Source organism: Thunnus albacares, chromosome 16, assembly GCF_914725855.1.
Source record: "Thunnus albacares chromosome 16, fThuAlb1.1, whole genome shotgun sequence".
Lineage (NCBI taxonomy): Eukaryota > Metazoa > Chordata > Actinopteri > Scombriformes > Scombridae > Thunnus > Thunnus albacares.
The window spans coordinates 739314-766013 of record NC_058121.1 but is presented as its reverse complement, the minus strand read 5'-3'; the positions used below and the strand labels follow the sequence as shown (position 1 = coordinate 766013).

Sequence of the window (26700 nt, the reverse complement as noted above, 5' to 3'; positions counted from 1 at the left end):
TTTCATTTAGAGCTGAACTGATTAGTCTGTTTATCAATAAGATGATCAACAGAAAATGACTCAGCTGCTATTATAATAATAGATCATTTATTTAAGTGATTTCTTAAGCAAAAATGCCAAAAATGTCTGTGGTTTTCCTAACCTGCTATGATAGTTAAATGAATAGCCTATGTTTGGGTTTGGGCCTGTTTTTGGACACAGAAGCAACGTGAGTAATGAGTAAATCACAAAACTTTAGGAAATCACGATGGGTATTTTTTTGTAATTTCTGACATTTTATTGGTTAAACAATTGATTGATCATCGAGAAATGAATCAGCAGACTAATAACTAAGACTAATCTATGATGAAAATAATCATTAGTTGCAGCCTTTATTTAATTAGTCAAAGTTGAGGCAATCTCGCTGACATGAGGGAGCTGCAACTGAACAATTTCATGATCAAAGATGGATATTTTATTTTGACAGTGAATTAATAACTTAATATTTAAAACAGTGTTGAAATGATTAGTCGGTTAATTGATTAGTTGATCAACAGAATCAATAACATTTGATAATCCATGGCTCGTTAAAGTACTTTATCAAGAAAAAATGCTTGAAATATCATTGTAAAGTTAAATGAAGTTTAAAGTAAAGCTTTGGGTTTTGGACTATTGATCAGACAAAACAAGATCTCTTTGGGCAAGAATCATTATTTCACAATTTTCAAACTATTGTTGAAAATAGTTCACGTTTGTTGATAATGAAAATAGGGTTCAGTTGCAGACATAAATAATGTCACAAATAATGACATAATTATGTGATGTTTTCATATTGTTTGCTTAGTCTGTGTCTGATGATGAAATGACTGATTAACTGACTGACTAATTTCAGCAATGACGAGTGCAGTGGTCACGGCAGACACAGTGGGCATTGCATTAAATTTGTAATAGTCATCCACAGTAAAGTCATATTGACAGTGAGCTACTAGTAGCCAAGCTGGATGTGGTATCAGTATAGTAGCAATGCTAGTTGTAATAGTGGTAGTGCTGATCTCGCTGGTCTCTAGTAGTTGAAAGTAATGTCAGTACTGGTGGTATTGGTAGCAGTATTATTAGAAAATTATTAATATCATTAATGCTACACTTTATTCTAATTCAGTAGCAGTAGTGGCTTGGTAGCGGTGTTACGAGAAACAGTTATGGCAGCAGTTTTATCATTTTGGACATAAATCATTGGCATGCTCACGGTTCCAATAAACAGGGTAGCATTCCTTCTCCTTGATATCCACTTCATAGAGCCCTCCTCTGACACACACTGCCTCCACGCTGATACTGATGTCCGAATGTTTAATCTCCTCTGACGCTGAGCGCCACTGCCCTCCGCCACGCTGCATCGCCGGCTCCGCCCGGACACTTCCACCGTCCACCGCCGCGCTCTCCGGTTGGATCTCTCCGGACTTGGCGGTCTCCTTCCCCTCGGCCTCGACCGGATCAACGGGGTGTTTAACCTTGTCGGGGTTCTGCTCACAGAATCTCCGATAGACAATCTCGATTTTCAAAGAGTCGTGTCCGACGAAAGGCTTCCACGTCCGCTTGTCCTCTTTGTAAAACCACCGAACCTCCTCTGGTCCCAGCTCCGTGACGACCTCACCCCGGTGCCGGGAGCTATTAGACCGAATGCGTTTCTTGGTTGAGACGTTCCCGTCACTTTCGGTGTAGTTTGGCTCGATGTCCAGATACGATGAGCCCGAATATTCCTCCCCACCCAGGCCCAACATCATGCCATCCTGGGATAACCGATGCGAGTCGCCCCGTAACAGCGGCAGGTGTCTCTCCAAGTCGGTCTGCATTGGGTCCCTCTCCCCGCGGGCAACACCATCTCCCATCGGATTCTCGTCGTAGCCGGACACAAACACGTCATTTGCCATATCCCATTCACTACTGCTGACAGAGTTATTCTCCGAGCTCTGTTGGCGGATAGTCGGTTTATCCTTCATATTGCTCATGGTTCTGTCGCAAATCATTAGACTAAAAACATGGATATAGACTAATAAAAATATCACTGTTATGTTTCTTTCTTCACTATTATAGCTACCGTTATGCCAGACTAACGGCTTTCTCTCCAGCTGGTAACATCTGTATGCCGAACTGCCCTGACCCCGACAATATTTCTTATCATTTTAGCTGTAGATTTTAAAAGATTAGCCCTGGCAATTTAAACGACACATTTCCTCCCGTTTTTCTGCCTGTCCATACTCCCGATCACTCTCCTGTTTCCCCCCGTCTTACTGCTGGAATAACCAGTGAACGGTACTAGCTAGGATGGTAAACTCAGGCTCTAAATGACGTCAAGTTAAAAATGACAAATTTAACTTCCTGTTCAAACATTCAAAATAAACTCCATATTGACGGGCAGGCATAAACGGATTTAAATTGTTTGTAATACAGCAGAAAGCACACACATAAGAATAAAATATAATTGGTGAAACCACAATTTCTGAAATATTTTACTACTCAAGTATTTTACTACTCCAATTTACTACCATTTAATTTTCAAAAGCTGCGCTTGTATCGCGCTCTTTGAAGTTTGTGTATTTTTAATTTGAAGGCAGATTCACTGTATAATGAGCTTTGCTCTAGCTATCATTCGCGAGCATGACTTAACATCTATTAGGTTGTTAGCTTCAATACGAGAACCTGAGATTTCGTTTAAATGTAGTCAGTAACATATTTAAAATAAAAATATTTTGTAAAGTGTTTATTAACTGTACTCTTGGTTAAAATATTTGCATTTGTGATTTTTTCCAAAAGTCGTTGTCTACTTTAGGACCTTTTAAGCCACCGTAGTTGTTGATTGGGAGTTTCTGTCATGGCCGTCATGAGAGTGTTTACCAAAGGATTTTTGAATAAATTCGCGTATTAAATTGCATAAATGAAAGGAAATGGCAGCGGTTTTCCTGGTGACCTTGTATGAGTATTCCCCACTATTTTATATTAGTGTGGTTTCTTTGTGTTTCGTTGTTACCGCCGCCATGGTGCTCGGCTGGTAAGTGATATTTAGCAAGTTAGCGTAGCCACTAAATTATCATTACAACAGCAGTGTGATCCATTATTTTCGCACATTACCTCCACACTTGTATCCCTCAGAATTTAGGCTTATTCATAACATTTCATCTTTACGACTTCGCATCTGTACTACATTATCAAAGCGAAAGTAACCATGACACTGTAACACATATCTATCTGAAGTACAGCTTTCACTGCTAACTATGAAAGAGTGAATGTCCCTGTCCCAATGTCTTCACAACACTAAACCTATACAGAATTAAAATCACCTGTGTGCTCAGTCAGCATACACATGAGAGTGTAAGGGCTAAATGCTATAGGAGAAATAGGACAGCTGCAGCAATAATGTTTTATCTGGGCAGAGGTATGTCTGTGTATCTAAGCCCAAAATGTCAAAAACACTATGACTTCATATGACTAAATCTAGTTTAACTGTTTTATTAACAGAGAGGCAACAGAGTATTTTGATTTAAAAAATCCTAATCAGTCATGTACATGTATCAATAAATTATTACGTCATTACGGTTGGTCATTAACAGGTTGCTCTGAGTATGCAAAAGATCAACTTAAATAGATTGTCTCTGTGCATACAGATCTCAAGATCAAGAGAGAAGAGAGCTATGTAGAACAGAATTGCTTGGTTTTCTTGACAGCTGCTGTACTGTGCTTCATGTCTTGTAGGTTTGGTTTTGATGTCCCAGTGATCCTGCGCAGCTCTGATGAGACAGAGTCCATCCTACCAACCCCTGAAAAGCAAATGGTTCAGGTGACCAATCCCTTCGCCCTGGAAATGTGCTCTGGGCCAGTATCAGTCACTGGTGAGAACAGTGTCACCATCTAGTAGTACCAGTGTCTTTTGTGTCCCAGGTCATGATAACAGTAGCTAACTCTCCCTTGCAGATGGTGTATTGGTGAGGGCTTGCTGCTTGGAGCCCTGTATCCTGAGCTGTTTCTGGGGCTGTGAGATTGGTGCCCTGCAGGGAGCGTTGCAGGCTCACCAGCATGGCCCAAGACTCAGCACCCCCCAACATTTCCAGGAGGCCTTGCACTTCCTCTACTACTACTGCCAGAGCTTCCAGTATCCTTTACAATGCACACAAGTTTGTCTTAAAACAACAGTCAGGAGCCCAAATGAACATTGAAACCTGTTTTTCTTGCTGTGATCGTTCCTCCTGTTCATACTGACCATTAGAAGATTCCCTCATAATGCACTTACAATGGAAGTGATGGGGGACAAAATCCACAGTCCTCCCTCTGTACAAAAATGTATTCAAAAGTTTATCTGAAGCTAATATGAAGCTTCAGCATCCAAATGAGTCAAATCAAGTAGATATCTTTCAACGTTACAGTCTTTTTAGTGCCAAAGTTCCTCTTTTTGTTACTATACTTCCACCTGCAGCTCAACAGGGAAACACTGTCTGAGGAAACACAAAGAGGGAATTTGATGCTAAAAAGACTGTAAATGTGTCAGATATCCACTTGATATGACTAACTCAGACTGATGAAGCCTCATATAAGCTTCACAGAGACTTTTAAATGACTGTGTGGACACACTGTTGATTTTGTCCTCCATCACTTCCATTGAAAGCACATTTGAAGGATCTTTTAATATCCAATATGAAGGGTGACATGATTACAGAAAACCTCTTTCACTGTTCATATGGACACCTGACTGTTGGTTTAAGACACACTTGAAACATAGTGAACCTGTCCTTTGATGTACAGTATCTGTCAACAGTTCTAACTTCTCCTATGAAGATTTATTTTATATTATTACAACTGTATTTTACTATTTTGTCATTCATGATCTGTTTATACAGCAGCCCCCACAGGAGGAGTTACAGTTATTGACAAAAACATGAATAAACATTTATCTGCCTATAACTAAATGATGATATAATAATAATATTAATTTATAATTTATTAAAAGTTCATATACTGCTGATGATTATCTGCTGTCCATTTAATTTGTAGCTGCATAGGAAATATTCTGAGGTAATGTTTATGTTCTGCTGGAATAATAAAATACACCAAACATGGATCTGGAAATTCAAAGTAATTGTCCAATAGCAGCTTGTTAACACTTTTCAAGTGTTTTGGGGTGGATGTTCATTCAACACAATCATATTTCAGATATAGTCCTCTATCTTTGTTCCTGTATCAGCTCCTGTTGTTAGGCTCTTTGACCGCAACCTCTCAGTATCAGCAGTGAAGACAGAGAGGGGCATCACACACAGATTCCAGCTGACCAGGGGATCACAGATTTTGGGCTGTTGCCGAGAGAACGCTACCCTCTAGTGGCTGTGCTGACACTGGCAGAGCCAGAAGCCAGGGACACATACAACATAGTGAGTCCATGCTTCCAAACCTTCCAGAACGCTCTGTCTGTTTCTATGGCAAGGCAGTGTTCACTAAGTCTCTCTCGTCAAGACTTTTCTTCATTTAGGAGATTTTATTGTGGTTAGGTCATTTGCGATTGTGAATTCTCCTTTGAGAGCCAGATAACATTTGAATTTACTCTGTGTTTTGTTTTTTTCTTTACAATTCCTTTCCAAAATTTGGCTTTTATGCAGAACGTTGAGGTCATTAAGAAAATTGACAAGTTGTTTATTAATGATGTTGCAGAGTATTTTTTCCCCCAGTAGTTTTTTGGGTCATATTTATCTCCAGATTTATGAATTGGATTTATTAAACCTTCAATCCATCAGTTCCACAAGCCTTTTTAGTTTTCATGGACTGGATGTTTTCTATTAGTTCTTGTTCTGTTGTTTTTTATCACTGCCTCCACTAACTATTTGCTTGCTTTTCTAGCCTGCAAACTGGCAAAAAACTAAACTATGTAAAGATGAATTGATATTACCAGATGTTACTGTTATGACCAGCTTGTGGGCCACAACAGAAGAGGGAGACGCCAAACTCAGCAATAACAAGCTGAAATTTATTCAAGTAAATAACAATAACTACAATGGGGTGTGTAAGTCAGTATCAGTGATGTTTGAAAGTGTATGAATGCGTTGTCAGTGCAAAACCAAATCAAAAAGGGAAACGCCAAAAACAACCACTGTTTGGTAAGTGGGGAAAGGATCAGAGGACTGGAATCAGGGCAGACGGGCTTAAATACATTCTGGGGCGATGGCCAGGTGTTCCCAGTTGGGACTCAAGTAGCAACTCAGCTCCATCCATCCAAAGACCTGCAACACATAGACACAAAGGCAACAGGCTCTTGGACCGTCACAGTTACCAACCTTTCACTTTTCTTCTTGTCTTCATAAAATAAGTCTTCTGTTGGTGCAGTTTCTCCTCTGGAATGTTGCTAACAGCGGCAGGTAGCAGTTAGCAGTTGACAGCTAGCTAGTTGTTTTGATTAAAAAATATATACATATATCCAAAGATGATATTTTCTCTTCTATTCTTGCTGATTAATGTTGTTACCTCTTCTTTAGAGTCCTTTCTGAATATTATTTGAATGCTATTTTGCAAAATGTCTCACTTATTTAGGTCCAATTTACTTTGTGATTTTGTAGTTTCGTTCCAATATTTGATATAATTTTCTTTTTGTTCTGAGATGATTTGGTTGGGCCAGATTGTTTTTGGTATGTGTGGGCAGAGCTTCAGCAGTTCAGCAGCAGCTGGCAGCTCTCTCTCTCTCTCTCTCTCTCTCTCTCTCTGTCTCTCACTTTCTCTCTTTGGGTATGTGTGAGTGGGTATGTTACATAAACATATGTTTGTGTAGGTGGGTGGGCAGGGGATGAATTATTTTTATGAATTTATGTTTTTATATATATATATATATATTTAAATATGTATAAATTATCTATTTTTATTGTATTCATGTGTTGTGTGTGAAGCACATTGAGCTTACATTTTATGAAATGTGCTACATAAATAAATGTGATAGATTGATGAAACATTCAGATATGTTGAGAAATGTTTGATCCAGAGACATTTCATCTGTCTGACTTAACTATAGAGGAAATGTACCCCAGCTTAGCATAAAGACTAGAAGCAAGGGAAAATAATGTTCAATTTATTTGTATAGTCCCGTCATATAACTGTTCCTGACTCAGGCTCAAGCTCTCAAGACAAGGAAACACTGTTAGAAACCCTCAGAAATGAATGGAAATACCATGATCCTGTCTCTGTTCTTTCAGGTGGCCAGTGTGACAGTTATTCATGTTCCTGATGACAAATACAGCCTGTCTGCAAGGATCCTATTTCAGTACCTTCTCACCTCACAAGGGAACATGTATGAGTTAAAGGTATGTCACATTTGGTTCAAGCAAGTTGTTCCTACTTCTACCTCAAACTCAGATAGCAGCTTCACATGTTCTGTACAGGAGTTGGATATGGCTGGAACAAGGTCAAATATTTAGCAAGGTGACCACACTGTGACACTTCAAAAACCAGAAGATAGAGGGCCATGTTACTGGCCATTCATTGTGGCTTTAAAGAATATTACACAACAGGAAGTTTTGCCTCGGTCCAAAACTGAAGAACCAGATGGACTGAATATCTCAACAGACTCTTTTCAGCAATTTTGGGAAGCTTGCAAGGGACCAATTTAAAGCAGAATGGTTTAAGCAGCAGAGGCTGAGATACCCTGACTGTTAGTGTATAATATGGGTCAAGCTCCAAAACCAACATTCCCCATAATGCAACTCAATAGCATCCTTAATGACACAGTTGTTTTGTGACTTGGATGTTGACGTGAGCTGTCCAGGGTCCTGGTAACATGCATACTGGCTCACTAATATGGCACTTTCTGTCAATTTCACTGAATTTTCTGCGTAACATGAATTATTCTTGCTATCATAAGTGAAAACGTCAATTGTCTCCTGCAGCCTCTCTTCATGTCAGCTGGCAGTGAGGGGACACCCGGGCCTCCTGAACCAGACCAGAACACCCAACCCGGTGAACCCAGCGAGGAAGAGGCCAGCATGGTGGAGCAGGTGCTGGAGGAGGAGGAGGAGGAGGACTGGTCAGAGGGGAGGGGCAGAGACTGTGTGGTCTGTCAGAATGCAGCAGTGAACAGAGTGCTGCTGCCCTGCAGACATGCCTGCGTGTGTGACAGCTGTGTGTCTCACTTCCAGCACTGCCCCATCTGCAGGGCCTTTGTCCTGGAGTCCTTCGCCCTGGCACAAGGTGCAGCTGCTGCAGAGCAATGACTCCATGTACAACAAGAGAATGTTCACCCAGATGATGTGCAATGAGCCAGTGAATTAACTTCTAAATACGGTAATACCTGCAAGACCCTAAATAATGATTTTATATCAAACCTCCATGAGTAAAAAAAGTTCAGCTGGACTGTAGAGATAGCAAAATCTGTAGATACACTGCAGCAACTGCAGCAACAATATAAAAAAAAAACTCCATAAGACTGTCTCCAGCATTTAACCAGTGGTCAAACATTTTGAGATCTACGAATAAAACAAGAAGGAGAGAAGATTCATCTCTTTCAGGCTGTGGGACAAGTTTGTCAGTGATAAATGAGAACCATCCTTCCTACTGCAGGTGCCAGCAGAGAGATAATAATTGAATGTGGTAGTGTGACTGTCTACACATGATTACTGTCCTTATTCCACTCTACATACTGTATACAGTACTAATCTATACTGTTAGTATACAAGAAATCAACATATTTAACCATTTTATACTAATAGGACACATTACAATACATTTGCTATCAGAAACCAGTTGCTGCCGTCAGTTGAAACTCAAAGAGAAATGCTTTTCAGTGATTTCGCATTTTTTGGGGGGGGGGTTTACAGCATCTTTTTGGAGCCGTTTTACCACCCGCAATTCATTCTGCAGTTTTCCAGCGGAGCGGGCGATGACGCTCAGTCTCACAGCAGCATTGCCTGGTTGTTGTGCACCACTTTTATTTTATCCCACATTTGAACAGTAACTGTGTTTGCTGCTGACCTGTCATTGTCCATTTTTTTTCAGTATGAATGTATCTGTTCTCATACACAGCAGATCATTTATATGATGTATAACTCAACAGCAGAGAAATCTTATGCAAACAGAGGTTAGAAACATCCTTAACATCCCTCCCAGCTCAGCTGCAACATGTTGTTTCAATGGTTAAGGATCTACTACAGTGTAGCAACAAACAGACACAACATCTCCATAGTTACACTCATAGAAACACATGTACTGTTTCATGTATTATGGTTACAGAGCAGCTAAACTGTTTATGTGGAAGTTTCATGAAGTTACTTAAGCTTGTAATGATTTCATGAAATGAACATGAAATAGAAGTGATGATGATGATGATGATGATGGTTTTTGTTGATAGGTATATTATGAACTAGATGATACACAGGCACTGAACCAAGTACAGGATGTTCTGCTGCAACATTCTGTGAACGAGTTCAGAGGAAGAAGAGAAGTTGTTTTCCTGTTTGTAAAGAATATAGATAACAAAGATTTAGTGATATTTTCATGTACAGATTGTTTATGTTTACTCAATATTGTAGATATATTTGTTTGTAGAAGATGATGCAAGTTTGGTTTGACCTCTTTTACAGAACCAGTGCAGTATTCACTTGCCACAGTCAATCAAATCCTAATCTTTAATCTGACGCTGTAAATGAAGGTGAATGGTGAGGAAGAATTCAAGACTTGACATGCATGCATGCGTTCTCTTTTTTTTTTTATGAGTGGACACATTTCCACAAATCATCTGTCAGTGCTTCTTTAAATTTTGTTTTCACCACAAAAGTATCAAGTCGGGCAATATAATCTCCACTCAAATTCCAATTTACTAACTTTTTCCAGAGCTTTCAATCTTTCAGTCTTCATCAGAGGATTGAGTTGCAAATTGTCATGGAAACAGCTGTCATCTGCTGATCAGGACCATGAACAGTTATAGAGCTATAAGCTATAGAAAAATCTAGTGAGTAGACCTTGAGTCAAGAAATTATCTAGTAAAATTACTATCAGGAACAAACTTTTACACTCTAAATATGAAGTGTTTAAAGGACCAGTGTGTAAGATTTAGCAGCATCCTGGCCCTCACCCTCCCTTCCAAGCGTGTAGGAGAACCTACGGTGGTAGCAAAACACACCAAAGGCCTTCTCTAGAGCCAGTGTCTGGTTTGTCCATTCTGGGCTACAGTAGAAACATGGCGAGCTCCATGGAAGACGAGCCACTCCCTATGTAGATGTAAAGGACTCGTTCTAAACAAACAGAAACATGACGACGATTCTTATTTTCAGGTGATTTTACACTAATGAAAACATTTATGAATATTATATTCCATTTCTGCCAAGTCCATTCTGCTAGATGCCACTAAATTATACACACTTTAATCAGTTAATCAATTCATTACTTTCACTCAACTGAAGGTAATAAAAGAAATGAATGAGTGGTCACAAAGTGAAACACAGAATTTTAGATATAATGGTTTATTTCAGTATATGAAGGTATTTTATACAAGTGTTGTGTGGGATGCCAGAAGTGACCAGCCTCTTTAATCCAGTGTAAGTACTGAGGCAGGTCAGACTAACAAGTGGAAACAGGAGCTTACTGTTACTGAGTGAAAGTCACTTAGTTGGCAAATTTAAGGACAACATACTTTTTCTAGTGTTGCTTCCCACAAACATAAAGAAACTGTTTGGCCTTAAGCATACAACACAGCAAATCCATGGAAATGCAATGGAAAAACGTCAGGTAGAGAAAAGAACTATGACACAGAGGGTTTATACAGGCTTGTAGTCCAGCTTGGACTCCAGCTTCTTTGAATCAGCAACCTTCCGCACGGCTTTCATGAAATCTTCCTGAGTTACATACTCGCGGTCAGAGCGGATCGCAAACAAACCTGCAAACAAAAAAAAAAAAAAAAAGTGAACATGGATAAAGCTTTTCATGGACGGAGCTTGAGACAGAAAATTAAACAATAGTTCAATGTCCTACCTGCTTCTGTGCACACGTTTCTCAGATCAGCACCGTTGAAACCATCTGACAGCTTCACAATGGCTTCAAAATCTGAAAACATAAAACAATTTAGCTTGATTTGTCTCAACACCAAAGTTACTGCATCTCTTTCTGTGTGTTTACAGAAATATTGTCTAACCTCTGTCCTTCTCACTATCAGTTGCTTATGATGTAACTTATCTAGAGAGTAAAGCTGAATGCAGAACTACAGCCCGTTTTCTTCCACTTTTTACTATGTATTTATTTTATTAGAAACCCTTGTAGCTCTTTCTAGAAGAGCCACTCTCAAACAAGGTGCACGGTGTCCACCAAATGGCTACAAGTGTACTGTAAATGTACAAGGACATTAATAAAAACACAACCCACGTATTGACAGAAGTTCATAGTAAATTGGTGAGGATATGATCAGCTTTTCAGTATTGGATAAAGTCTGAGTGTTATACTGTTACTACTGAATAATAGTCATAACAATAATTATGACTAGATGCATCTCTAATATTTTTTCAATTAAATCGATGAATCATTTACTCTATGAAATATCCAAAAACAAAGAACAATGCTCATCAGGGTTGACATTAACCAGCATATGTCGGCTTTTTGCTGGTATCGTGTAGTGGTCTGGCCAAAATAATCAATAAATATCAACGGCCAAAATGTCCAGTGGGAAATATGCTGATTGCCAAATAAACAAATCAATTCATTAATAGCATATTAAATAGCCTAATATTGTGTGACCTATAGTATGTTGCCAAGACAACTTAAATATAAACTTCTATAATGCAAAAGTTGGTTTTGCCTCCACCGTTAAGACATGAAAAGACCGACACTGAGTATTTGGTCATGTGACTAAGCGTGGCACACTCCAGCGACAGCCTGGCGCTTTGGCTCAAGAGCAGTTCACATGACTGTTTTCTCTCAGGTAACTTTACATGGAGGATATTGAACTTTTCCCCGGCCCTGATGATTTATTTTATTGTTGTAGCCTATATGCTCAGTTTGTGAAGAGTTCATTCTGCTGAATACTTTTAATAAAATACATTTGTTGGATCACAGTGTTTGTATTTGTTGTGTTTTATTGCTGTTTAAATGTAGGCTATTATATGGCTATTTAAACATATGTCTGGTAGATGTTCTGTATGGAATATTAACGGCCATATTGGCCATCAAAAAAAAAGTCTGGCGTAAACTCTGACACTCATCACAAGTGCTGAAAGCCAAATGTGACGTCTTCAAGTGTGTTGATGCACAACTAAACATTATTCACTTATCAAATTGTTGCAGATCCATTTCATCATTCTCTAAAATTGCTTTCCCAATTTACTACCTCAACCCAAAATTAAGAGAGTAGAAAACAATAAGTTCTGTAAAATGCTGTCAAATATACATAAGTATATGTTTATCAGCCAAAGTATATTAATGCATCTCAATCCAAAATCAAATGTGTTTACAAATTGCTATTAGATCAGCAATCAACTTGCAGCCAGCGAGGACTAGTACATTCTGAAAGCACAATGGTTGTATTGTCTATGTAGCATCTGAATGAGAAGGACGGCGTCAGGGAGATGAGGACTAATGAAATGAATGATAAGTGATTCAGTAGTTGCTTACTTAAGGCAAGTGAGCTTACGCAAGACTTGTTGCTGACGCTCCTCCAGAGCATCAGTGAGTACAACAGTGAGATAAGGCTGTAAAATCCCTACATGAGCAGAATTACAAGTAACATGAGAGCTACAAAGTGTTGACAGCACAACTAATAGTCCGTTTCTGTGACCTTTCAATGATCATGTAGGATAGAGAAGTGACAAAAGGAAGTCAACTACAGTGAGCAGGTTAAACTGGCATACAGGAGCATATCGTAGCCAGCCAGAGGAAATGATATGAAGAGGATTCATCAAGGTACCAGTTGAGCTTACTCACCTATTTCTCCATGCTTGGTGATGGGACTGGAGTGGATCTTGAGAATGTCCAGACGAGCCTGTTCGTTGGGCAGTTCGATGTCTGCAGAGGTAGAAGAAGATTAGTTGTGCTGCATGAGGTCATACAGAGCTGACAGATGATCAACAGGAACAGGAGAGAAGGTCTTACGGATTTTGCGGTCCAGTCTGCCGGGTCGAAGTAAGGCTGGGTCAAGAGTGTCTGGTCTGTTGGTGGCCATGATCATCTTGACTCTGTGCAGCGTGTCAAAGCCATCCATCTGGTTCAGCAGCTGACAGGAAACACACACACACACACACACACACACACATTAAACAACTCAACCAACCACTGCTTTTAACCATTTGACTAAAAATATAGACCTTTGAAATATAATAAACTGGCCATGCTTTGCAGTATTAAAGTACACTTTACTGAGTGAGTTCATTTTCTAATACACTGCATATAGACTGTACTGTGCTACATGTTCATTGTTCAATATCAGGAATGTGGTTTCAGCCTGTTTGCCTGCTGTATTTGACGTTTTCTTCCTCAGTGTGTAACAATGATAGCAGAGGGACTGATACATTCAGGATTAGATCCAGTGGGTTTGAGTCTAATCGATAAGAGTTTAAATATCTCTTTTCTAACAAACTATTTTGATTGCTTAAATTCGATCGATAAAAAATTGTGACCAAAATATGCACTGAGCAGGACATTTGACAGTTGTATAATAAGCATCAAAAACATAACACTAACAGCAAATATAAATCTATCTATAGAAATATATCAATCTGTAAATCTTACACAATAAAGTACCACAGGTATTAGGGCCACTGTTAGAAAAAGAGATTTCAGAAAGAAAATCAAGATACTTTGATAAACTCATAATTTGGGGAAGTTTGGAGAAAAGTTGTAATATGATGTATTATTATGAGATTTCAATTCAAAGAAAACAGCAAATTAATTCTTAAAATTCTTAATTTTTCTTCAAAATATTTCCATTCAATTCTCAAACTCTCCAGTTACAGAATAAGTTTTCCTAACGTAGTAAACTTGACTGGAAATTAAAGACTTTAATAAAAATAAAAAATAAGTAAAAAGTAAATAAAATAAAATACAGCGAGGAGATAAGACAGCAGCATAGAAAACAACAGTGGCAGGCTGCGCAGACTGTGACATTGAAGTGACTCATTACCTCCATCAGAGTCCTCTGGATCTCTCTGTCAGCAGAAGTTCCCTCAGAGAAACGTCTGCCGCCTACAAGAACAACACAGACATGATTCACAGCACACAGTGGTAGAACTGATCGAGCCCTGAGTGAAGAACGTGAACCTTGTTTGTAATAAGAAGAACTGTGTATATTCAGTACATTTTCAAGTTACAGTATATTACAGTTGAGAGCCAATCGCACTTGTGTATGCTTGCAGCCAGATACATGACCGCAATGCCAAACATGTTGTATTATAAACAGTTTCATCATCACGTATCTCGCGGCAAGCAAAGAGCGCAAACAGTTATTGTGTACTCGGGGAAATGAACTACTTCCTTGTGTAATACGGACAGACGTCATCTGTCCAGTCTGAGCAGAGAATGTAAATTAAGCTACATTCTCAACACAACACCCACAGAGCGACAGGTTCATGAGAGGCCAGAGACTGCTAAAGCTACAGGAAGCTTTAGCTGCTACACAATAAAAGCCTTTACATAGCTACTAAACTAATCCTAGACGTCACTCACCGATGGCATCGATCTCATCCATGAAGATGATGCATGGCTGGTGGTCCCTGGCGTAGTTGAACATCTCTCTGATCAGCCTGGCACTCTCTCCAATGTACTTGTCCACAATGGAGCTGGACACCACCTGTAGCACAAACACACACACACACCATCAGCTAACTGACTACAGCGTGGCAGAACACCCTGATAATGGCACTGACACTCACCTTGAGAAAGTTACAGTCTAGCTGACTGGCAACTGCTCTGGCCAGAAGAGTCTTCCCAGTGCCTGTTACAGAAATAATCACATCAATAGCAGATCAACTGGATTAAACAAACAATCACCTATCTACGCTACACTTCTAAGGTTATCACAAAATTCAAATGAATAATATGAACCTTACACAAAGTATAGTACCTCAGAAACACGTGTTGTGATGTGTATATATGGATGTTAATGGTTTATGTATTCTTACTGTGTGAGGTCAGTTTGAATGATAAACACATGATCAGACTACTAACCTGGAGGTCCATAGAGCAGACAGCCTTTAGGAGGGATGATGCCCACTCTCTGGAAGAGCTCAGGGTTGGTCAGAGGCAGCTCAATTACCTGCCATCAAATCATAACAGCACTGGTTTGAAATCATTGGCTTGAAAATCATCTGGACTTGATGCCTGTCTAATCTAAAACAGAACCCCAACCAATACAGCTGTCACCTCATAAAACACATACTGGAAATCATGCAGATACACTCATCAGAATATGGCTGGGCCATATGGCAAAAAGTCTGATCGATCATTTTTTTTCCATATTGATCAAAATCGATATTTATCACAATATATATTTTGATAATGCTGCCAGTTTGAAGTCCTGATGATGACTGAAGCCTGAAGAAACCAGAGGGTTCATAAAGGGTTAAACCTTAGAATATAGTTTATTAACATTAAAAATAGAATAACATAACATTTAACTTTGCAAACATGCCCCCAGTGCTCCAATTACCACTGGCACCTCTGTTGCCTTCACTCCCAACATCTTTTCTCTCTACTAGAGAGAAGTGTCCCTGATTTAGCAGAGTTTGTCCTTCTTCGCCCCTCTAACGCTGGCATCATCATATCACTTTCGTGTCCCTCAGTTCCATTAATTTTTCCCTCTTTTCCAGAGACATCCGCTTTCTTCACCGGTGGCTTAAACAATGCTTTGCAGTAGGACACAGGCATGTACTTTGACGTGCAAGCCAAAAACTGCAGATTGACTGGCTGTTGTCACATTTATTTCTGCTGTGTGATAGGCTGTTAGATCATCCATAAAGTAAAAAATGTCCAAAGTTTATCATCATTAGACATTATTTTTATTGCGATCCTATATGGAGATTATTTTATTGCCCAGTCCTGGGTACCAGACTCAAAAACAGCCCAAAATGAAGAGTCTGCCTTATATATTGTATTGCTGATGCTTGGTCCTACCTCTCTCAGCTCACGGATCTGTTCAGACAAGCCCCCGATCTCAGAGTAGGAGACGCTGCCAGGGTCTTCATGGGACATGTTGTACACCAGAGGGTCCACCTCTCTGGGCAAGTACCTTTGAAAGAACAGGAAAACTCATGCTGAGCACACAGACATCACCAGCTGTGTATATGGTTCACTCACTGCCAGCTTTTATGGCACGTGTATAGCTTGGGCACACTAAATTCAAAGTTGTGAACAAACATTTTGGGAATCACTGCTCAATATGTTTTTGGTGTGCTGAGGAAACCAAATATAAAACACTAAAAAGTGGTTTATTAGCTGTAATTATTTCTGTAAGGTAAGCAGCCGTTTGCAGATGCTTAATAGTCACCCTTCAAAACCTCAGACATTATTAGTCCAACCTAAAAAGTCCATGAAGGGTGGGCCGCTTCACCAGTACTAACATGATTTATCAAACAATGTGCTCTAAAATTAAACAGTTTCCTTCAGAGAAAAAGAACAGTGGCACTATTTCAAACAGAAAATTCCACATAAACACAATCAGCCAGTTCAGTGTGATGACTGTGTCCAGTCTACCTCATTATAGTGAGCGTAGTCATGTCCAAAGCCACTCTGGTGCCTGGCTTCAGCTGTGACTTGTCCAACTGGAATGAAAAATATTACACATTAAGAGTTTACATTCTCAACACTGAGGTCAAGATTTACTGCATTGTCTTGGCAAACTGAATTTTTCATCCAACAATTTTGATTTTTGAAAATAAATAAATGTGTAGCCAAAATGATATGTACCTAAACTGGTCAGGAATTCATTTGGATGGATCAGCCAAACACAGACATAACAACAACAGTAGATGAAAAAAAAATCCAATCTTGCATAAAGCAGACCTGCTCAGTGATTACAACAATGCCCACATGTGACTAATACCCGAGACCAGAGACAATAAAGAAACAGATACCATGGTATACAGCATGACAACATCTCTGACAATGTGCAGCTGAATCATCTCATGATAAGCACCATTACAAATGTTCTTTTGACCCATCAAAATCCATTGATTATATCAAGCTCACCATTCAAATAAGGTCAGATTCATTATCATTGTTCTCACTTGACCAGTTCCATTTTATGTTGTCATAATGTTTTGCATAGCTTATGACAACAAACACAAAAGGGTAACTTGATATGCAGGTACAGGGGTACAAACAGGTAAGGGGTAAAAAAAAAAAAAAGGTGAGAACATTGCATGGATAGAGAAAACCTGCCACGACTAGTGGAGTCCAGGGACGTGCTCCCCTGACAGAACATTTTGAAATATATTCTAGTTACTTTTTAGTATATTTGCATCTGCTTGAAAACTAATTCTAAGAGCCATTATGGGGTAAAACAACCCTACATATAACACATAAAAGGAATCAATAGATGTGGGAGTTACATCAACAAGACAAAAACAAGAAGACAACTACAAGATGAAAAAGTATGTTGTGTTTCTTTATTAACACTCTTCCACTATCAGGCATGTAATGGGTAGAATTCATAAGAAGCTTACATCTAGCCCAGTGGTCAGCAACCCGCCTTGCAAGTTTGAAGTATGTCTCTACTCTAACACACCCTATTCTAATTATTAACTCCTTATGAAGCCCTTAACAAGCTTCAGCTGCTCCATAATGAATTCAGTTTTCTTTGTTTACTATAAGTAATATAAACTATGAAAAAAAAATAATACGGGATTATATTGATAAATTACTTTTACTAGCTTTTTACTTGTGAAGCTTTTATTGCACTTAAAGTAACATAACAAGTTTAGTTGTCAACTCTCCTCTGCTGCGCTGCTGAAGGCTCAGCCCCGCCTGCGCTGCTGAAGGCTCAGCCCCGCCTGCGCTGAGAGAGAGCAGAGAAGCAGCAAGACGGCCACAATAAATGACAGCAAAACACAGTAGAGACTGTCTTTATTTATGTTATTTACCAAATGCACTCGTTTCATTTCAGCTCAATGTGAGAGTCTCTGCTGCTTTTTGCTGTCGTTTCGTTTATGGTAAGACTACTCTCCTCTGCTCCCTATGGTTCACCGCTGCAGGGCAGAGCCCTCCGTGTGTGCAGGTGAAGCAGGTGAAGTACTCGGGTTGACAACAACTACATTGGTTACATTACTGTAAGTGCAATTAAAGCTTCAGGAGTAAAAAGCCAAGAGGAGTAATTTAATTTAATCTGAGCAACTGCTGGACAGACAGCCGGGGGGGGGGGGGTACATGGAAACAATTTATTCATTGAATTAAGGTGTGCTATATCAGGATAGGTATCACTATCAGGATTTGAAATGACCTATATCGGGATATGAGATATTGGTCATATAGCCCAGTCCTATTCACAGCTATGCTGATAACTTTATACTCTCTGCTCCGGTCGACTGCCTCACCGCACACTCACTACGCACAAAACCTGCACACTGAGCTATCCTTTAAAAGAGCTACGCTACTTGTATAACACCGATCAGCCCGACCAAGAAAAAATTCTTTACAAATCTCATAGGTGACCTATTTAGATCTCAAAATGGTGAGTCTTGCCGAAAGGTGAGGAGTTTGCATCTCTGAGGTAAGTTTGCAATGTATCAATTTATGTTTGACGTAAATGTTCAATGAGCAACAAGAACAAAAATATGCCATAATCAAGTATCCATGGCATTTGTCAACTCTTTAATTGGTGGTGTCATGAAGTTTTTAGCCCTTAAAGTTGTGTCAAGGTTCAGAAAGGGCTCAGAAACCCTGGAGAAGATGATGTATGAAAGTAACTGTTCAGCACCTACCTGTCTGCGGCATCCAACCACATATCGGGGGCCGTTGGTAGCCTTGACAATGACTGGAATTAAACAAGAAACACATTAGCATCACATGTCTGACACAGTTTTACATATAAATGTGAGATATCTACCAGTGAACTTACATTTCTCCTCAGTGAGCTGTTTGAGCACTTCTCCAACAATCTGCAAAGACACAAGGCACACATGTGGTTAGGAAGACAGAATAAATCAGCCTCTACTCCTCTCTCTCTCTCTCGGCTGCCTAGTTAGCTCCTTTCCACTGGATCATCATCTTTGTAAATCTCTGCAAATTGCTCGTTGGGGAAAAATAAAGTGTTTACAATTGGATTGAATCTTTGAAAAGTTAGGTTGGACGATACAGAGTAAATATGAGATGGGTGATAAACATGTTGGATATGATAGCAACAACTACCATGTGTACTATTTTAGCATGTCTCTACATGCATGTGCTTGGTTAGCCTGTTTGAATTTAAAAACCAGCATTTCCCATACATAGGCTCTACTTGGGCTGCCCACCCATGTAGATAAAATCTGTCTGAGTTGTGTGCTGCTGTGACTGAGTGAGGACTAGAGGCTTCTCTTTGTGCAGCCATCTAGCTAGTGTCTACCGATAGCCTGCATGTGAGGTGTTAAGGAGACATCTGTAAATTGTAGCTAGAGAAAACCTAGGTTACACTCCCCCTCCCTCTAAACTGCATGAATCTCTGCGTGCACATCGGTCCCACGCCACGCCACCCACCACCACAAGTAAATTCTCAACCTGCGGGAAACACTGAAACCTTTGATGAAATCATTTAATACTTTAACAATGCAGCTGTCTGACTATAACAAAGGCGTTCTTTTCAAAATCAACACCTGTATTGTGTGATGTGGAACATAAAAAGACAAAAAGCCTATTTCAGAGTCTGGAACCAACACTGGCTTCTTGACTTTGTTGACAAATGGACATTATTTTCACTGCTGATTAATCTAGAGCTGCCAGCTATTAAATTTGACCAACTATTTTGCAGGGTTTCCCCTGGATTTATTTGAGACAAAGGTGGCAAAGGCCGGAGAATGTGCGTGGTGCGGCGTACACAGTTTGTGCACACACCTTTAGAGTGTTGTGTGCTTAAGCAGAAAAAAAAAACAAAAAAACCCATGATTTGACAGATGCAAGTGTCCACAGGGATTTACATTTTGTACCAAGATGGAACAAAAAGATGAAAAATAAAGGTTGTGTCAAATGACAGTTTATTTTGTAGGCCTGGGACGATATGCTTATCTCCCGATTCCACTAGATTCCGATTCTTTGGTGTCGATTCAGAATCGATCGAATGAATAGAAAAGATGGCACAATTTTCAGTCTCTTGCTCCAGCATAATGTATGACAAACTATTCACTGGTGTCCTTAGCCCACTGAAATACGATATGAAACATAACTGGCAGATAAGATAAATGGTCCGCAGGCTTCTTATTTTTAAAAGTTAACTGCATTAATTAATGAATAAATTCATTTGAAAGCATCTTACGGTCTCCTGCCTGTATGAGAATAATAACAGACGGAGTGCTCCGTTGTGTTATTTATGTCATGTCTCCAGCAGTGGATAGCAGCCTCTCTGCTGCACCGTTAGCTCCGGGAAAAGACATCGCTGTCCACAACGTGCTGAGCAGGTGCAGGGTTTGTGAGGTGAAACAGCACTGAACACTGAGCAATAAGTTGTTTAATGCTGCAGTGTGTGTTGGTCAGCTGGTCTCATTTGTTACTGCTGGAGTTCACTGCTCTGCTAACGTTAGTCTCTGAATGATGGCATAGAAAGTTCACAATATACTTCACATTCATCTTGCAAAGGTGATTATTGAGTCATTAAATCAAAACAATGTTTGCAACCGCTGCCTTTTTTTGAGGATGAATTACCTCTAGTGTGTGCCAGCTGTAGACTGTCAGTGTGCTGGCAGTTGAGTTCAACGTTTTTCATTCCGTCAACATCACATGCCGGTATTTTCAACAAAGGCGGCGGCCAGTAATACAAAGGCCTCTGAGTTTATATAAGCAGGGAAGACCCTGTTTTGACAATCATTTTGAGTCATTCTATAAGAAAACATTTCCAAATTCGCTGGCTATAGCTTCTTATGAATGTGAATATTTTCTGGTTTCTTAAGTCCTCTGTGACAGTAAAGTGAACAGTAGACAACATTTTTCAACATTTTCTGACATTTTATAGACCAAACAACTAGTTGATTGATCGAAACAAATACTGACAGATTAGGTAATCGATAATAAAAATAACTGATAGTTGCAACCCTAGATTAGGGATGGAAATTAGCATCGGTCAAATGCCCATGAATCTGTGGAGTGGCTGGTGAATTTACTCAACCTACCAGCCATGGTGACCGCTGGCATTCAATGGAGTTCTACAAATAACCTGGGGAGGGCAGCAATACGCATTTGCTGCCTCTAGTCTGCCATAAATTTCATCAGAAGAAGAAGATTAAAAAGAAAATTAAAAAAACCTGGAGAGTGCTTCTAGCCTAATCTGACATATTATTTTAACAACAATGTGGCGTTACGTTGCGGGTGTAAAAAGACTGGCTGATGTCAGTACGCCTACGCAACGGGAGACAACTCATAAACCAAAAGTTAAAAGGCAATTTTTCAATGAGAGGTGGAGAAGAACTGACAACAGGGAGTTACATGACTGGCTAGTTTTCGATGAGAGCAGTCAGTCAATGTTTGCTCACACTGTTGCCGGCAGCAGCTTTATTGTGGGCACCAAAGTTTTTTAAATTGGAGGCTATCAAGGACAACGAAGCCTCCGAATGCCACAGGGAGGTGATGTGCATCGCACAAGGAAAGTCAAAAACAACTGCAATGAGAGTGTGTGTGTGTAAGAGAGAATTAAAAATATAACCATGAGAGAATAAATATTAAATTAATACTTTTTATGTCTCCTACTTCACTGTAAAGTCCATTCTCAGTGTTTGTGCACTGGAGGCACAACACTGTGTCTAAGTTGATTATTGGACCACGATTGGCTTCCAAACTAATTGCGATGTCACAAATCATGCTCGTAGGCTCACCCCTAACAATCGGATTTTCAATGAGCACAGAAAAACTTCCTACTTTCAAAGGATTCTGTACAGTGAAGCTCAAACATTTATCTGTAGGAGCAATAAGAAAAACACATTTTTGAGTGGAAGGGTAACGTTACTTTAAGGAGTTAGGCTTGAGTCTACTGTTACAACTTGAAAACAGTCTTACCTGACCAACACTTTGTAGAGCCTTGAGGTCGTTCTCTGATTTCTCATACTGTTTAGTTTGTTCTCTGAGCTGCTCTCTCACTGGAAAAAAAACAGAAAGGGCACCAAGGATGCAAAGCGTCATTTCAATTGTTGCTAAACAGTCAAACACTGTCACAGAAACATGTTCGTGAAGGCAAGTTAGCGTAATGCTAGCGGTAGCTGCCAAACGTTAGCTTAGCATAAAGCTCTAAAAGATAACCATTACAGAAGCGACGAAAATACGACTCATTATGTATATCAAGCAACAGCATTGCAGGTTTAGTTAAACCGTCTTTGACAAGTTATTAACCAATTTTATATTTTACACAGAGTAACTATTGTTTGTCTGCTTCTTCTCGTTAGTTAGTTGTTTAGTTAACGCTTGTAACTAGCTGGTTTTCTACGACGATGTTCCTGCATGACAAAGCACTAGCTAGCCGGCCAGCTAGCTGATTCTGACTGTCCAATACAGTGTATGTCATCAAAACAAACAAAATGTCTTTCTGCCACAACACGAAAGCCACATTTAAATTTTATATCCTCACGTTCTTTTAATCGCCCATCCACTTCTTTGTGTTCAAGTAATTTTTTCCTGTAATCTTGCAGCGCTTTCTCCCTGGTTTCCGCCATGATGCTCTGCCACTGAATGCTGGGTAAGTGCAGCGTCACCACGGTGTTTGGCTGTAAGCGCCCTCCTCTCCCCATAGATGTATCATAAGCGCTCTTACTATCCATCTGTGCCTCTCCCGCTGAACCCTGCCCCGGGCTGCCGTACCATACGTTGTATATAAACTATATATTTTTATACAGTCTATATATAGAATTTATAGTTATATGCAGTCTATATGTGAAATACATATTTATATACAGTCTACATATAAAAAATATCTGTGCAGTCTATAACATACAGTGCTGCTTGCAAATTTGTGAACCCTTTAGAATTTTCTCTATTGCTGCATAAATATGACCTAAAACATGATCAGATTTTTATACAAGTCCTACAACTACATAAAGGGGACCCAATTAAACAAATGAGACAAAAACATTAAAAACATTAACTGACCCCTTGCTTTCAGTAACTGGTGTGACCACCTTTTGCAGCAATAGCCAGGGGCGCCGGATTTATTACAGAAGTGCGGGGGGCCAAAACGTTTCTGTGTGCATGCGCGTGTGCGTGTGTGTGTGTGTGTGTGTGGCCTTTTCATATTTTCTGCGGACACAGATGCACTCCACATGTGCGCACTAATAAACAGGGTTGTGAATATTATCGCTGTGCAGTGTTTTTTCTGCTCCGCCTTTAAATGCAATAATCTGTTATCCCTATCGGACTGCTGGATCATGTTTCATTGTCTCGCCAACATTTTAAACAACATGCCCACACCAACGCAGCCCCTTGCATTGTTTTACACAGGACTGTTTTCAGCAGGGGCGATCATAAGGGCTGCTATGTTACAAACAATTCCATCGTATAAACCCGGAATCTGTGTGTAACAGCTGACCTCTTTATATACAGTCAATAGTGTAGATGTGTAGCAGAACACAGAACATTTAGTACCGTCAGATCCTGACAGCAGCAGTGAGCAACAAACAGAACATCAGTACTGATGTTTCTGCAACATCCTGGATACATTCAATGACTCCTGAACGACACCAATGTAAAATTCAGACATTAATCTATCACGTTTCACACTTGCCTGAGTCCTGAGGCGAAAAACTAGAGAGGTAAAAGAAGCAAAATACATGAAAGTTGGTTTGTGATTGTGGAGAGCTCTGTGTGTGTGCACCTCTGCTAATTAAAGACACACGATTTGAGGCTTTTGTGCTCTCTACAGTTTTCATTATGGACCAATCTGTGTGCTGAAATGTGGAGAAAAGCCTGAAACACTGGAAACAGCTCCGCTCACTGTAAACAGCAACTTTACTGCCTGTAATACATCCATGGCCTGTATGCGTCTTGTTATGTGCAGCACTGTATTTCTCCCCCTCCCCCTGTCGCCACAAATTAAGTTCTACTCTGTTACATTAAAATACCAGTTTTGAGGAGCAGAAATATGCGGGGCTCGGCTGAAACCATTGAATATATAAAATATACATTTATATACAGTCTATATAGAATTTATATTTATATACAGCCTCTATGTAAAATATATATCAATATACAGTGTATGTATATATATATATATATATATATATATATATATATATATATATATATATATATATATATATATATATATATATATATATATATATATATATATATATATATATATATCGAATTTATACATTATATTATATATACTCATATAAATATTTGTTGTCTGCTTATGTCATAATATTGCATCCCTAGACTTTTTAATCCTCCTGCCAGTAGGTGGTATTAAAGCCACATATATTAACAAACGGAGGGAAAACAAAATCATTATTTTCAGAAATGTATTATTGGTTTTATTAATTTTTGATATTACTCATATTACGTGCTTGGAACTTACATTGTAGAGCTTTACAAAGTTTGTTGTGTTGTCCTTCTTTACTTTACAAAATGTGTTGTTAGACAGCATTAAGACTTCAGAATGGCAGCTCATCCTCACACAAGCATAGGCTATGAGACAACCCAGACCTATCTGACAGCTACAGTTGAGACTAGTTTGCAGAAGAAAGGGACACATGTGTCTGTACAACACAAAGTTTGGTGACTTATTACCTGGTGAATGATATTCACATTTTAAAGATGAGGTGAGGGGTTATGCACATTTTGATGAGTTGTCTATGCAAATGTATGTAACATGTGGGTTTATTTCCAAATACTGGTGACCTGTAAGTTACCGTATTAGGTAAATGTTTTGGTGGCGCCAAGGTATTTGTTGTAGGGAATTATGAAAATTCTGGTATGTAAATATATGCTAATATAGGGAGTTTATGTGAAGAAAAATAAACAATCTTGTGTAATATATTATGTACTACATTTGATTAGATTCACTTTTATTGTCATTGCATGCAGTAAATGGTTCAACAGAATGCAGTTAGCATCCAACCAGATAGTCCAAACAGTAGCGAGTGACAGATAAAGTTTTGTTGACAAAAGAAGTTCCACTTGAGTGAACTGGGACACAAGGAGGATGCATCATATCTATTTGTTGATTTTAGCTAACAGGACTCTAGGAAATAGAACCAGGGAGCCCTTTAAATGCTGCTTGTTGCACAGAACAGATAGACTCGAGTACCAGTGATTATGATGCAAACATTTTCCACCCTATTTAACATATTTTTCTATTTGGCCATGAGAGCCGAAAGCATCACAACAGAAAATGCAACAACTGACTCAATAAGATCTATAAAACAGTAACATCAAAGACCTGTTAAACAAAGAAGTCACTGCTGAGTTTTTTTACAGATCATGTGGGTATTACTTAACTTAGTTTATTAGGGACTGTACAGATATTATTGTGGGGATCAGACTGAAAAAGTAATTAATACAAAGTTGTTCTGAGTGATCACCTTTATCCTATGATGAAACATTTCTATCCTGATGGGAGTGGTCTCTTCTAGGATGACAGTGCCCCAATTCACAGGGCACGAGGGGTCACTGAATGGTTTGATGAGTATGAAAATGATGTGAATCATATGCTATGACCTTCACAGTCACCAGATCTCAACCCAAATGAACACCTAACAGGTGCCTCTCCACCACCATCATCAAAACACCAAATGAGGGAATATCTTTTTGAAGAATGGTGTTCCTCAGCCTTAATGCAGGCAACCTTGGGATTCTTATCTGAATGGGAAGGCTGTAAATAAAAATCATCCATGTGAAATCTTTTAGGGTTGTCCCTTCAGTGTATGGGGGAGGACAACAAAGTTTTCCCCTCCTGAGGCTATATCCACCTGCAATCAATGCATGCATGTGTGTTTTAGACTTCACCATACTGTAATACACTTCAATAATTGTGATTGCAGGTGGATATAGCTTCAGGAGGGGAAAACTTTGGTATCCTCCCCCCCTACACTACAAGTGCCCTACAAGGACAAAATAAACAGACTGAAAAGAAATCCCACTGAAGTGGCGATTTGGCTAATAAAACAGATGCTGACTGAATGTGCTACTGTATGTCATGCTGACATAAAATCCCAAAACCAAGAATCATGAAGGTACAAAAAAATCTCCAGGGTTACATGAATAGTAGCCTATGCAGGAATGACAACAGGTTGTTTTTTTCAGCCCTAAACCTTACCCTAATCCCTAACCCCCTAACCCTAACCTAGCCCTTTAACAAAATAAAACCGGAAGTTACCAAATTAAAAGCCTGAAAAATGAAAAAACCACAGCTGATAGATCTTGCGACCTGATTTTCACAGGACAAGAGCGAAGTAACCTCTCAGCTAATTGGTTTGTCACAGCTTGGCAGCATTTTTGCCTTACTGAATTCCATTTATGGGTTGTACATGGAATTTGTTGTTGTACTTATTCTAGTAAACAATGGAGTGCAGTACATTTATGCCCAGCACAAAATTAAATAAAGAATTTAAAAAATAAGAA

General features: G+C 39.3%; 3 protein-coding genes across 3 annotated transcripts in view; 1 reads left to right on the top strand and 2 right to left on the bottom strand.

The window, feature by feature from the left end:
- The window catches only part of ddhd1b (DDHD domain containing 1b), a 30850-nt gene extending 28337 nt beyond the window's left edge, over positions 1-2513 (bottom strand). The window contains exon 1 of the mRNA XM_044377316.1: positions 1226-2513. Coding sequence (XP_044233251.1) covers positions 1226-2003 — 778 coding nt within the window. The 5' untranslated portion in view covers positions 2004-2513. The remainder of the gene's footprint in view (positions 1-1225) is intronic.
- A 177-nt stretch (positions 2514-2690) lies between these two features.
- cgrrf1 (cell growth regulator with ring finger domain 1) lies at positions 2691-10095 on the top strand. Its single transcript, XM_044376946.1, has 6 exons — positions 2691-3025; positions 3727-3863; positions 3946-4123; positions 5246-5393; positions 7197-7304; positions 7887-10095. Exons 1-6 carry the CDS (start codon positions 2922-2924, stop codon positions 8208-8210), a joined length of 999 nt encoding a protein of 332 aa, XP_044232881.1. The 5' UTR covers positions 2691-2921; the 3' UTR covers positions 8211-10095.
- A 343-nt stretch (positions 10096-10438) lies between these two features.
- psmc6 (proteasome 26S subunit, ATPase 6) lies at positions 10439-22844 on the bottom strand. The gene is made up of 14 exons (XM_044376945.1): positions 22709-22844; positions 22144-22223; positions 19025-19064; positions 18888-18940; positions 16663-16730; positions 16084-16198; positions 15139-15226; positions 14844-14905; positions 14638-14761; positions 14096-14157; positions 13069-13189; positions 12901-12981; positions 10963-11034; positions 10439-10867 (listed from the first exon to the last, which is right to left on the bottom strand). Exons 1-14 carry the CDS (start codon positions 22791-22793, stop codon positions 10749-10751), a joined length of 1170 nt encoding a protein of 389 aa, XP_044232880.1. The 5' UTR covers positions 22794-22844; the 3' UTR covers positions 10439-10748.
- Between the last annotated feature and the right edge of the window lie 3856 nt (positions 22845-26700).